General features: G+C 36.9%; 1 protein-coding gene across 7 annotated transcripts; it reads right to left on the bottom strand.

Annotated features, from left to right (window-relative positions):
* Positions 1 to 28: 28 nt before the first annotated feature.
* On the bottom strand, positions 29 to 13,227 carry SUVR2 (SET-domain containing protein lysine methyltransferase family protein). 7 transcript variants are annotated; one of them, XM_088215545.1, is made up of 11 exons: positions 13,077 to 13,204; positions 12,898 to 12,950; positions 11,941 to 12,300; positions 11,805 to 11,840; positions 11,041 to 11,701; positions 8,959 to 10,088; positions 8,506 to 8,756; positions 7,419 to 7,485; positions 7,261 to 7,311; positions 1,661 to 1,757; positions 29 to 334 (listed from the first exon to the last, which is right to left on the bottom strand). In XM_088215545.1, the coding sequence occupies exons 3-11, from the start codon at positions 12,115 to 12,117 to the stop codon at positions 306 to 308; spliced, it is 2,499 nt and encodes an 832-aa protein (XP_088071671.1). In that variant the 5' UTR covers positions 12,118 to 12,300; positions 12,898 to 12,950; positions 13,077 to 13,204; the 3' UTR covers positions 29 to 305. The 7 variants fall into 7 exon arrangements, with proteins under 7 accessions (XP_088071671.1, XP_088071670.1, XP_088071669.1 ...); XM_088215544.1 differs by lacking the exon at positions 12,898 to 12,950 and having other exon boundaries at positions 13,077 to 13,227; XM_088215543.1 differs by lacking the exon at positions 12,898 to 12,950 and having other exon boundaries at positions 11,941 to 12,412; positions 13,077 to 13,211.
* Between the last annotated feature and the right edge of the window lie 812 nt (positions 13,228 to 14,039).

Here is a 14,039-nt window from a genome sequence, read left to right on the forward strand (position 1 = left end):
AAGTGGAATGGCCACAGAGATAAACGGATACAGGCGAAATTTTGTGAGGTGCTTGATCAAAATCAAAAAGCCATGGGTACATCGGTATTATACTTGAGTTTGGACAGATGGTACCTGAAAATGCTGTACAAAATATATAAAAGAAGGCATCCACAGGATAACATTTAGCCAATACTGTAATTTTCCCATTCTCTATCCAATTGAACACACCTAATGGGCACATTATGCTAGCCAAAAATTAACTCCACAGATTTCCATCTTGGGGTACAGCATCAAAACAAAACATATGTCCGATTCCTGTCAGTTCATCTCCCAACTGATGCATGTTTGGACCCTGCACCCAAAAAGTAGGAATCTTAGCTCGACAGTTTGAATAACAACAAAGTGGCTCAAACAACTGTAAGCGCAACCCTTGCCATGGAAAAGACAAACATCTATGTTTTATTTCATTGTATCATTTAAGATTAACAGGATAGAACTGGAGCCAATTAGGGAGTGAGTATGTTGTTTAACACTTCGATGTTAAGGATTCTTGATTAGGAAATAACAAAATCAAAGTCATTGGCAGTGAAACAAACCACCCTCTCCTCTCCACCCCACCCAACCACCCCAAAAAGCCAACAAAGTGCCTTTTCATTTTTCTCTTCTAAAAGACCATCGCTTAGTAGTTGCCAGAGAAAGAAAGGTTTGGCATCCAGAAAAGATCTCCTATGATACGTGAGACCCAAAGCCATAACCAAGCAGTGCCAAAATTTTCACAAACATCTCAAAAGAATACTGGGGTACAAATCATTATAATCTGACAGCTTATGGAAACTATATTTGGATTTATTTATTTTTTTTTGTAAATCCACATGCTTGTATCAAATTTTCTAACAATATCCTTAAAACAATTAAAGGAAATTTTTTTCCAAAAATCCTACTCATTAATACAACACAACCTAAAATGTGATTGTGCTTAAAAGTTAATTATAAACTCTGAGATTAATCATTCTGCTAATATATTAAAAGAGAAAAATCATAACCCTGGGTCTCACAGAACACACTGCTGTGAACATTCACTAAGTGTGCCATGAACCAAACAGACTATTACTAGAGATATCTAGTTCATTCTAAAGCCTGCAAGGATTACTGGAATCATGGATCACAATCATTATCCTAGTATATACTTAAATGCGAAAAGCCATAAGATTATAACCTTGAGTCTGACAACACTGCCTAGCAAACATTCGTTATGTGGTGATATGAACCGTACATGATATCACTAGAAAGATGTTGTCCATTCAAGCTGGCAAAAACGTCTCCAATCATGGACCCCAAGAATTTGATGCCAGAAGTAAAGAAAGAAAACAGATGAGCAAATTGTCTAAAATAAATACAGTTGAGAAACATCTTATGGTACTTTATCAAAATCATAACAAACAAGAACTGCCCTCTGGTATGTTTTGACCAAAAAAACTAAATTCTCAATGATATGCAGCAAGAAATTTAAGACATGGCCACTTGAAGGAACCGCTTACAGCTATTCCGAGTATGTTTGTTCATAAGAAAACATCTAAAAACAGAAGACTAAAATCTCGAACCCGGAACAAACATCAAGGAAAAACATATAAGAAAAAGATCATGTTTTCTAAAAGAGAATTTGATAAGAAAAACTCACTATATGATCTTTTCATGTTTCGGCAGAACTTACTGCCACATAGACACCTGAATGTCTTGAGAGGATGTTCATGGTCATCAAAATCAATACCATAATCCTGCATAGACATCGAGCAAAGCTTAAAAAATTACAAATGCAAATTGATAAGATAACATTTTTGGCATAGTTGGATCCAACCATAGAGAAACTCAGGTTGTTTGATTGTGCATATCCAGCCATGCACAGAGGAGGAAAAGGACAAATACACTGACTAATTCTGAATCAGAAAGAAAAAAAAAGGTACACAAACTGGTAACCGAAAAATGAAAAAGTTTGCAGAATTACACCACTATGTGAAACTTAGTAATGATATGGAATGCTTAGGAGCACAATTCAGAAACAATTGGAAGCCTGGTCCTAAATAGAAGTTAATTCCAAACGGCTAATTTAACCTTAGACTTCAGATTCAAAAACCCCACATAGTCTATTGGGTTTTTTGGGTTCCCAAAGTAATGTTCTAGGTGGCACATTCTTGTTACCTTTAATACTTTTCTTTATAAAAAATAAAAACATAACAGATACTTTATAGCACTTTGCATATTGAAAATAATTTTTTTATAGAAAAAGAAATTATATTAAGATAAGGGAGGAAACATTATAAGAAGGACAATGAATAAGATATCCGGCTAAAACAATATGAAAACAAAACCAAAAATATAAAAAAAAAGCACCCGATAGAAAACAAATCACGTGATTATAGCCTCCCAGCTCCTATGAAGGATGGCGAGGGCAATCTCCGAGTATTTCCCATGAGGAAAAGTATTAAATTTTCTATCAAAGTTAACAAGATAAACTCAGAGAGAACATCTTGTATAAGCTCCTATCAAATATTCTATCAAATTTTCTAGCAGTGTCCTCATTCTCCCTGATTAAGTCGTCCTACAAAGAACAGTCTTCAAAATGTACACCGATTTCTTTCAATCCAAATAGTCCAATGACCAGCGAACACAATGCTCCTTGCCACAAAGGTCTGGTCTTTACTTTAATCCCGAAGCCACCAAAATTTGTGTTGATGAAAAAATCCAAATGAGTAACTCATACTAGGTTAAAAGTGTCAAAGAGCCAGACCCCTGTAATTTCCAAGTCACTTCACAATGCAAAAAGGGATGAGAATGTGTTTTCCCGCTCTTATGGCACATAACAAACATTTCAGGAGACAAACATCAGTTAGGCTTACAAATTCGCAGCAACTCATTAGTGTTAAGCTGGTTTAGAATTGCAGTCCACATGAAAACCTTTAGCTTCGAAGGGACATTGACTTGCTAGAAAGCTTTGGTAAAGTTACTTTGGTAACAACTACTATTCTTTGTTATATGGTCGAAAAATGATTTACAGGTATGTACCCAATGACACAAGGGTCCATATCCAGCAATCAGACTGTTGTGAAGGTTGAAACAATTGTAACAAGCTTAACATGGTAAGAAGTTTAACAGTTTCTCTATCATTCAAGCTACGGGAAAATTGAAAATTCCAAGTCAAAGAATAGTTGGAAATGCAAAATAACTGGTCAATCAGGGCATTGTGGCAGAAAGATATGCGAAAGAGCCGTAGGAACTAGATACCCAAGGGTTAGTCGCTCCTCCAAAGATCCTCCCAGAAAGGGACCTTGGAATCGTCCCTCCTTTACACCTGACAAGAGGCTTATAGATGTCAAACAAACTTGAAATGACTGTCATGGACTTTTGTGGCTGGTGGATCTCATAGCTGTAGTATCCTAGCCATTCCATGGACTCCTATGAACACTTTTGATCACTTTATGCCGCAAAGAATTAGGTTTCCAGGAAAAATGCCAAACCATTTAACCAATAATGACAAGTTCTTAAATTTAAGATTCCCTACGCCCAACCCTCGAAATGTTTTAGACCTACAATTTACCTCCCAATAACAAGGTGGTCTCTCCTATTATCACCATTCCCTGCCCATATAAAGTTCTCCATCACACCTCTAAGCACTCAATTACACTAGCGAGAGCCTTAAATAAGGACATATAATAGATAGGCATACTAGACAAGCATGCCTAGATGCAAGTGAATCTACCACCTAGAGAAAAAAGACACCCTCCCCAGTTATCTAAATGCCTAGACACCTTAACACCCTATCCCGAAAAGACTTACACCTAGGATTACCACTCAAGGAATGCCAAGATATGTAATCGACCATGCTAGAGTCACACAGCCGATAAACACGCTAGATTGTTTATTGTGCTATCAGCCATATTAATATCAACAAACCCGCATTTTGCCATGTTATTGTGACACCCATACCTAAGTTCAAACACCCTAACCAACATAAGTGTATTAAAGATAGATCTATTGTCATAAGATAGGAATAGGACTGTCTCATCTGAACAAATTGGAGGTAGGGCACCTCAACTCTATCATTCCCAACAATAAATCTTTCAATTGCTCCTCTCTTAGATTCTCTAGCAAGCATCCTACTTAAATCATCCACTCCCAAAGTGAAGAGGAAAGGAGATAGTGGATCACCTTGTCTGATCCTCTTGAATGCCCTGAAACCACTGCTGGACCTTTCCATTTACTAACAGTGGAAAAGAGACAAGAAGACTGGCACCCTTTCATCCATGATCTCCATTTAGGTCCAAACCCTTGCGGGCCATTATTGTGTCCAAAGAACCCTAATTTACCCTATCGTAGGCCTTTCCAAAGTCTAATTTAAGGACTAGCCCTTCCTTTTTTATCATTCGCATATAATCCACAAATTCGTTACCAGTAAGGAATGCACCCATGATTTATCTCCCTCCCAGTAAGGCGCTCTAATTTGGTGAAATAGCATCATTCAAACTTTCACTAAGGCGTAAGGGCAACATCTTAGCTATGATTTTATAGACACTAGTCACCAAACTAATAGGACAATAATCAAATACCCTTTTAGATTTGTCTTTGTTAGGTATTAGAGTTATGAAGGTTGAATTCATACTTTGACATGTCTTTCCATTTAGATAGAATTTTTCAAATACTTCCATCAAATCATTCTTAATAAAATCTCAACATGATTGGAAAAAGTCTCCTATAAGACCATCGGGACTAGGGGATTTCTCAGTGGGCATAGTCCAAATAGCCTTCCAAACCTCCTATTCCTCGAATTGTCTTTCTATATGGTTGGCTTTGGCACCACTAATGGGCTACCAGTCAACTCCTTCAATGAAAAGCCTAAAAATCTCCTCCTCGATATACAACCTACAATAGAACTCAGTGATTTCATGCACTATCAGCTCCTTATTTTGCCTCAACTTTCCCTTCATCTAGTTCAACCTCTTTAATCTCACTCCTCCTACAACTATTAACAAATTGGTGGTAAAACCTAATGTTAGCGTCACCCTCTTTCACACACTTTAATCTAGTCTTTTGCCTAAAACTTTGCTCCTCTTTGAACAAAATCTCCTGCACTTCATTCCTAAGGTCGGAAATTCGAATTAAGTGACTTTAGAATATATTATTTTCCGATGCTAAAGTATCCAAGCCTTTTGTTCCTCAAAAATATCCATTTGCCTCTTCCTTATATCCCAAAAAAATTTCTTATTCCATTTACCCAACTTTTCCTCAAGGAGTTTCAATTTCTGCATGAATTTATACCCCACCTCACCCCTACCCAGGTCCTCACGCCACCATTCCTTCACTTTATCCACAAAATCAGGGTGTTGAATCCACATGCTCAGAAACCTGAATGGAGTAGGGCTCCATTGCATACACTGAGAGTCTAATATGATAGGGAAATGATCTGATACATGTCTCGACAAAATCTTTTGTACCAAATCCAGAAAGTTGTTCTCCCAAAAAGATGAAATCAAGAAACAATCAATCGAGGAAAACCTACCTCATCTTCTACAGACAAGGCAAATCGAGCATTGTTAAGTGGGAGATCACGCAGCCCACAACCCTGTATAAAATCATTAAAACCTCTCATGGTCCTAGTTTCGCTACCACCTCCCAGCTTCTCATGAGGGGATCTATAATCATTAAAATCATCCTCAATACATCAATGTGGATGGCACAATCCAAAGATAAAAGATGGCTCCTCCCAAAAAAGAGGCCTACATCTAGGGTTCACGAGCCCATAAGCACATGTTATCCGCCATGATCCCTTTACCTTCACATTAAGCAAAACTGTTATAGAGAAGAAATCTTCGATCATATCTAGCCAACTAGCAACTTTGGCGTCCCACATAATAAGCAAGCCTCTTGAGGCACCTGAGGACAATCCTTAAAGCTCAACTTCCAAATACTTCAAATCAGAACCCTATAGGTAGATTCTTTTTTCATTTGTTGTAGGAGTATTATGTTGGAGCAAACCCTATTTATCACATCCGTAATTTTCTTCCTCTTAAGACCATATATCCCAACCCATTGACATTGCAGTTAATTATCTTCATGAGTGCAACTTCTCTCAACTTTGCCTAAACCTCTTTGACTTAATTTACCTGCTATCTTCTTATTTCCCTCTTCTACCCTCTTCTTTCTCTGCATGTAAGTCATAGTTGACACTTCTAACCTAACCACTTGGGTTTTTTACTAATCTACAATCTAAACTCTCGGGGAGGACATTAGGATTCTCCATCTTATAACTTGTCATTATTGGCTTAATGATACAGAAATTTAGACATTACCTGATTTTTTGAGTCATAAGTAATCCTCCAATATTCATGAGAATCACAAGGAATAGGGAGGATACCATCGCCTGAATATCCTTAACACCTCGTAAGCCTTCTAGATCAGTCGTTTCACCTTGCACACTTATCAAGAGTTAACGAAATAAAGGTTAGGGCCAGAATTGAGATTAGAATTTGTGACTGAAGACAGCGATAATTTTCCAAGGCTATTCTGGTGCCAGTCAGATTCCTTCTCCACTGAACTAGAATTTTGTGTCTGCAATTCTTTCTTGGGCTCTACACCATCAAGCTGCTGATCCTTTGAGTCCTTTTCCAGCTTTTCCACATTGACAGGTGTGTCAAACAGCTCGCATACATCTTCCCATATCTCTCCCACACGGTCCCCCTCTCCCCTCACATTATCCGCCTCTACTTCTTGAAAAGCCTCTTCTTTATAACTGTCTATATCCTCCATTCTAGGAAATCAAATGAGGAAATGGATGAAATTGAGTCCACATCCTCACCACTGTCCCTTCTCCATCACCTTCCTTGGATGCACCATCTACCTCTCCAGAATCAGACCGGCTCAACCTTCCTTGGACCAGTTTGGATGCTCCAGGATTCCCTCCGAAGCCCGCTCAAGACAATATGCATATGAAAAATATAGTTTTTTGGTCGCAGACAATGTAGCTAAGTATGTAATACTTATGCCTGAAGCAAATGCAGCTTCTATTGGATAATATTGATCATTCATTCTGCCAACTAATGCATTAATTGTTCATAGCATGTTAGCAAATACACATGATGCCAATCAAGTTTACAATCGAAAACAAAACAATGAGGACACCATATAGAAATGAAAGGAAACAAAAGCAAGTGGGACAATTTATACAAATTACTTTTCCCAATTCTGGAGCTATACTACCAAATAATCTCATATGACAAGCATTCTCACCCAAGTCAGCTCCTCCATTGCATCTATTTCTCTTGTTGTGAACAAGGCAATCTGCATAGGAGTAATAATCTATGAACAAGCTCTTAAAAACAAGTAAACTGTATCAAAGTTAAAGAAACTCCCATAGCGATGAAAATGAAGCTACTAGCATCCAGTACATGATAATAGTGACGCTCTGGGCTCTCCACTTCAACTGGAATTTCAATCAGGTTTGCATCATAGCATCTAGCAGCATTTAAAAACAACAAAGTTGTAAGACATCTCTAAGTAGATCCATGTTAGGTGTAACAAAACACAGATCAGATAAGACATTCACCATACTTATATTCTCTGCTATCGTATCTATGAATAACACACATATACACAATATACAAAATAACAAAAATAGTTATACCAGTGTTGTTTCTCTATCAAAGTCTCCAGTTTTCTATATTTTCTTGTCCATGATCTTGCTAGTGGTTCAAATAGTCACTAGACAGAGAGCCCATAGTTCATATGCATGCAACTCATTATAAAAACTCAAAACAGTGTTCTAAAGTTCTCTGAAAGTTTTGACAAGTGTTCTATAGTTCTCTGAAAGTTCTGACACACACAAGTTAAGCCATATATTTCTCACATGCATATAAAGCATAAGATTCGTGCTCAGGCAAACTACACTGTTGAAATAAAGTACGAATTATCTCACTAAACTTTCTAATTCAAATTTCTTCCCTCCCTCATTAGCATTGAAATAAAAGAATATGTGCATATACAAAATTGACATCACTCATGGCAAATGATATTATGCGTGAAAAATCATCAAATAACATATAAGAAATGCACAAAAAATCCTCATTCCATATTTAAGGATTAAGAACCCAGGACTTGTAAATTCATATATGCTCTTTTAAACAAACTACATAAAAAATCCCCCAACAACATATTGTCTGCCGTCTTCTAAATTGTAGTTGGGATAAACCATATGACCACCAAATCCAAACCAACAAAAGAGAAAAATCATCTTAGTTCTTGTAGAAGTCACAGGTACAAACAGTTGAAATAATTTCAAACTTCCACTGAAAAGTTTGAATTCCTGAAGGAAGAGCACCATGTATAAGAAGGGGAAGCAATATTTTTCCTATAAGAGGAATCACCCATTTTTGCAGAGAAAGATTTTCTGTAAGAAAGTATCAAGAAGATGCTATTGTTCAGCTAAACCAAGAACTTAAAAATTTTCAAGCGTAGATAGGACATTTAGAGAATCACCTATGATTGATGAACCTAGCAATGTTTCCATAAAATGTTGCATCCAAACAAAGAGCTTTCTTATCCTTTGAAACTCCTTCAGAATCCCAATATGCATCCAGTATAACTGGAAACGTCTGCTTCTCAGCAGTCCTCTGAAACAACTCTGTGATGGTCAGAATTTCTCCAACAAACTCACAAACAAATGCACCTTTTGGCAGCTTCTCCAAACTTCTGACTCCCCATCCTTTTCCATCAGGTGAAAAAAATACCTATTATAAAGAGTGGATTAGCTATGGAAGCCCACAATCAACCATCACCATTCACAAATTTAAATGGCCACTTAAATGAAACAGCCAACAAAAAAATTAGGGTGGAATGAAGAGTACAACAAAGGGTCTAAATTTCAAATCAACAAGTGCAATAGTAAAGAGTTCAGCTTGAGGCAAACAAACAAGTTGAGAATATTCATGCCTGCAATTTGTGGTTTATGCCTCGTTGCACTATTCGATTACCACACTGCTTATTGCAGCCACATTTGCTCCAACACTCTTTAATTGTTTTCCTCTTCAGATGGCCCTTGCATGGCTCCAAAATTTCTTCTTCCTTCATTTTTTCAAATGGACATTCTTTACACTTCAAAAGAATTTGGTGTTGGGGATCACGAGTGATGGAGATACATTCTTCCAAGAATTCTTCTTCAATTAGGCCTTCTGATGTGTATGCAAACTTTCCTCCTGTTTGACATGCACAAACACCACCGGAAGCCAATGACAAACAATCACCATAGCAAGCAGAGCAACAGTGAGTGTCCCCTATGCGATTAAGTGTGAAATTCAAAGAAGCATTGTCGAAGATTATGCTTTGTGATATATAATAAAAAGCCGGTGGACACTCATTGCTAACATCATTCACCCATGAAATCTCAAGCCTTTCTTCTCCCCTTGTTATGTCATTGATATTATAAATAGACCTTAACTCATCAGGAGAAAAATGTTGATTCTGTGGAACAACTACCAAACTACATGATTCCTCACAAGTTTCCTCAGCAGAGAACTGAACATCAGCTGGTCCATCTGATGCCCCAGAGGATATGTGATTGTTTGCTGTACCTCCCCCAACAGCAAGAGGTTCAAATGAACTAGGTTTCTTCAATAAATCAAGATATGGGGTAACATTCATTATCCTTTCCTGCGATTCACAAGAGGAATTAGTGGCCAATTCCAAGAAGCAGTCACACATATCTTTCATCAGTTTCATGACAGAAAAATTTGGGTCAATTATTTTATAGGATCGGAGACATTTTTCCTCCATGGATTCTCTCAGTTCATCTAGACTAGGCAAATGGAAATTTGATCCTCCAATAGTAGAGTTGTAGCTTAGAGAAATCTTCACCTCTCCCAACGTCGAGGAGGCTATCTCTAAGCTAGGAAATTCTGCAGGAAGCGTAGAAAGTTCAGAGACAGATGCCTGTTCAATTAATAAAGATTGAACACCATCACCTCCATTTTCTCTTCCGACATGCTGGGATGCAGTTGGTTCATTGCCATTTGGTTCTCCCATTATAACATTCCCAACTGCAGAACCACCTTCAATTAATGAATCTGTAAAAAGGTAAAAAAGCAAATAACTTGCCTTTACTATCCAACAAACTTTGTGCATAAGTACTTCCTCTTTAGTGTTTAATTGGCAGACCCTTCTGGGTCCATGATGCAAGCCTAAGACAATTTATTATTCCTGTTCCCAGCAAATGGAATTACATACAAAGTACCTTGCATTGCATGCATCAGGAGTTTACATCACATTAGTAGAAAATATTAAATGGGAAATTTTCAGAAACATAACTTGCTGTTGCTGCAAGCTTAATCAGGTAACCATGAGAATGTAGTTAGTAACAGGCAGGACAGAGATCATAAAATGGCACTATAATGATAACAACACAGCACTTGATTTTAAATAAAGCATAACCCATAAGCATAGTCATATAATAGTCTAGAGACATGCAAACATCAGCAACCTCTTCCCTTATGACATTAAGTAGTCTTGGAGGAAGGAAAAATGAATTGATACAGATAATTCAAAGACCTTTTCAATCATAATGTAGCATGTCATCTAGAAAAATTTATGCCTGAACTTTAGGCTATGCCGCGCAGCTGGATATATTGCAGACATGTATGACATGATTATACCATCTTTCCTTCTTATTCTCTTTTTGATACAGTTTCGAAATTTCAAAAATTCCCCTCTTACTGATGCCCAGCTATTTTACTTGCCAAATCAGAAGAATATATACATGCTAGAAACCTTCTTGTCAGTGATTCCTGCCTCTCTTTTTCCTAAAAAGTCAGTGATTCCTGCCTTTTTTTTTCTAAATAGTCAGTGATTCCTGCCTCTAAATTCAGAATAATATAGGATCCTTAAACCAGCAACCATGTCATAAGTGACACAGTTCTCACGCCTCATTTTGCAAATCAAGTAATCAACAGAAAAAAAAATGGAGCCTCAGCTACTTTGATAAGTAAAATATTGGCTCATCCCAGCTTCTTTAGAAAGTACCTGGGTAGACCATTGCAATAGGAACCTCACACTCTGGCATCTCATCAGTGAATGGCTCGTCTTTGGGCTTGATCAAAGCAAGGCTGTCAGAAGTTTTCTGTCTAGTCACAACAACAATGCCTTGCTCTTTTTTTCGATCTTTTGCTTGCACAGTATGTGGAGCAACTTCAGAAACATGTCTTGTGTGTCTAGAAGCAACATGGGGCGAGAAAGGTTCCTTCCCTTTGTGCCCAGCATGCATTTGACCTGGTAGTGAAGCAAAGTCAGATCTCCTTGAAGAAGGCTGATTTCCATCTGCGGCACATGGCAAGAATGCATCAGTTCTTTCCAGCCCTGCCAAAGGCTTAGGTGAGACAGGTTGCTTCCCCATGTTTCTAGAATGTTGAAAGGGTGAAACAGACCCAGGGGGCTGCAATTCAGTCCTTGAGGTGCCAGGAATGGACTGCAATGACTTCACCACGTCCCATGGCTGCTGCTGTGAAGAATTGGCAGGTGTTTCATCCTCTTCAAGTTTTGGAGTTCTCAATAAAGTTCCAACTTCTCCGGGGCTGCCATTGTTGAAAGAGGATGAAGATGGCCCATCCTGGCCTCTTAACCGCAATCGTTTCAATGGCCGTACAGGTTCATCGTTAACTAATGTTTCATCATCAAAATTTCCCGGCTGTTAAATAAAACAAGCAAATTCACCTTAGTAATAGCAAGCAATAGAGAGACAAAAGATAGAATATGGACTAGCTGCACAAGGAAAAGAATTTGTCACATACAGCAATATCGTTCCTAGATTTCCTTTTCTCTACTACCTGAACGAATGAGATCAATAAAATGGAAATCAAAGAAAAATAATAAAAAGATTGAAACGAAAAGGAAAAAGTAACAAGTAACGAAGAGTAGGAAAAGTACCTCCTCCTCATCAAAGATGGCATCGGCAAGGACCCTATAATTTTCCTCTTCTATCAACTCCCAGTTTTTGTCATACAATTTCAAAAGTTTCTTTAAAACTGGTTTCACCTTGTCTTCAGAAATTCCAATGTCCTTCATAGCACGGAAGGCTCGTGTAATTTTGGGGTTAGGTGCCATAACTGACTCTATGCCCCGTTTATCAGCTAACCCAAACAAATTTTTGCACTCATAATAGGAGAAGAAGAATATTGGTGGAAGCAAATCAACAGTGCACACACACGTTTTCCAACTGTAACTGCAATCTAATCCTTAATAAGATTGTTCTGGAATGAACCAACTTTAGGGTAAGATACCAGCAGGCTGAATTGCAAATGAGGACAAACAATGAGCAACTTCACTTTTTTTTTTACCGTTGAAAAAACTGAACAATTACCCAGACGATTGGACCGGGAATCAGACTGAATATGATGCACTGAGATATTAAACACAACTATGATTATTAAAAATAGAAAAACGGACATACAATTGCAACAAATTGTTTACTTAGATGCAAACTGAAGCAGACACAAAGACTGGCGGAAAATAAACCTACTCTTTACCAACAAGTGCAAATTAAAGACGAGAACCGAATAAAAGTAATTTCAATTCCAGTAGGCGAAGTTTGAATAACTTGATCGAGCATAGGAACTATTATCTCGTCAAAGAGAGAAAATTACATGCAGCATTCTTACGTTATCTACGACTTGTAAAACCAAAACCAACGAAGACTAGTACAGTCAAGAAAAAAAATTAAGAAGGTCATCGACGACTCGAAATGTAGCTCCTTCGCCAATCTCAGCACACCTACCTCCTCCACCAATAAAAAATTTGGGAAGCAGCCAAACAGAGACATTCCCAGAGAATATTAAAATGCAGAAGGCTTCGAAAGCAATCGTAACATACAGCGAACAAGGATACTTAGAAACCACGAAAACGTTTGATAGCGGAATATGAAACGCTATTCCACGAGACTGGAACCATAACTGAAGTGTGAGAAGGACGAAAACTTTCCCCGATAAAACGTTTGGATTACATAAAGATGACATGAAAGCAGTGGATTCCTCGAAAGAGAAGATAACAAATTAGGGGGAAGTTACCTTAGTGAAGAAAAGAGTTTGATCCTGGAAGAAATAGAGCAGCCATGAAATGCTTTTGTGAATAAATTGAAATGACACTCTTCAGTATTACCGTACTAGTAGAGAGACAGACGTCTTTATTGTTATAAAAGCCGAAGAGCTCGGGAGGGGTGTCTATTTGAAAGGGTGGCGTGGTCAGGACAGTTGAAACGACGTCGTGCTCGTACTTCATTGATGGAGATTCTTTGTACTAGTGTAATTTAGTTCTGGAATTTAAGTTGCTTATATTTTTTTTAAAAAAAATGTTAAAACAATTTTACAGGTTTTAATATCAAAGCTTGAGTAAAGATGTAATTATTTCTATAAATATGTTGTCTTTTTTAAAGACCAAAAAATGGATTATAATTTGCTATGAGTTTTGTACAAACTTTCTCCATATTATTTTTTAATGTATTATAGAAGTTGTCTTATATCATTCATGATACATTTAACAATAATTTTTATGATCACACTATAAATAAATACGTATAAAATTAAAATTTAACCGAAATTTTTAAATTTTTTAATTTTAATTATGAGTTATTCGGAACGTGTAAAATGAATAATTTTTTTATCTTTCATTAATTTTTTTCTTTATAAATATTTTTTAAAAAATTTTATTACTTTATTAACCGTACTTAATAAAAATACGCAAATATTTTGTACGTTTATAATAAATATTATTCTTTGCTTATATTTTTTTAAAAAAATTAAATATTTTACTTTTAAACAAAATAATTTATTTTATATTTTATCTTTTGTTGTTATATCCTCATTAAACAAATATGGAATTTAGTAAACTTCATATATTATTAACTTTTTTTCACGTCGAGCCCACAAAATATTATAATAATCCAAAAATAAGTGGCATCTCAATTCCTATCAGGTTTATATAATTAATTATGTGCAGGTTCATCATAATACTCATTGAATTTTAACCACACA

Source organism: Carica papaya, chromosome 3, assembly GCF_054855325.1.
Source record: "Carica papaya isolate Zhongbai chromosome 3, ASM5485532v1, whole genome shotgun sequence".
Classification (NCBI taxonomy): domain Eukaryota; kingdom Viridiplantae; phylum Streptophyta; class Magnoliopsida; order Brassicales; family Caricaceae; genus Carica; species Carica papaya.

Bases quoted from the DNA above. Each gene is read 5' to 3' on its own strand.
- SUVR2 (XM_088215544.1), bottom strand. From the start codon at position 12,117: ATGGCACCTAACCCCAAAATTACACGAGCCTTCCGTGCTATGAAGGAC. The intron at 7,486-8,505 runs GTGATTCTCTAA...AAATGCTGCTAG, and splicing joins GCTAGGTTCATCAATCATAG to ATGCTATGATGCAAACCTGA. The intron at 7,312-7,418 runs GTACTGGATGCT...ACTCCTATGCAG, and splicing joins CAGAGCGTCACTATTATCAT to ATTGCCTTGTTCACAACAAG.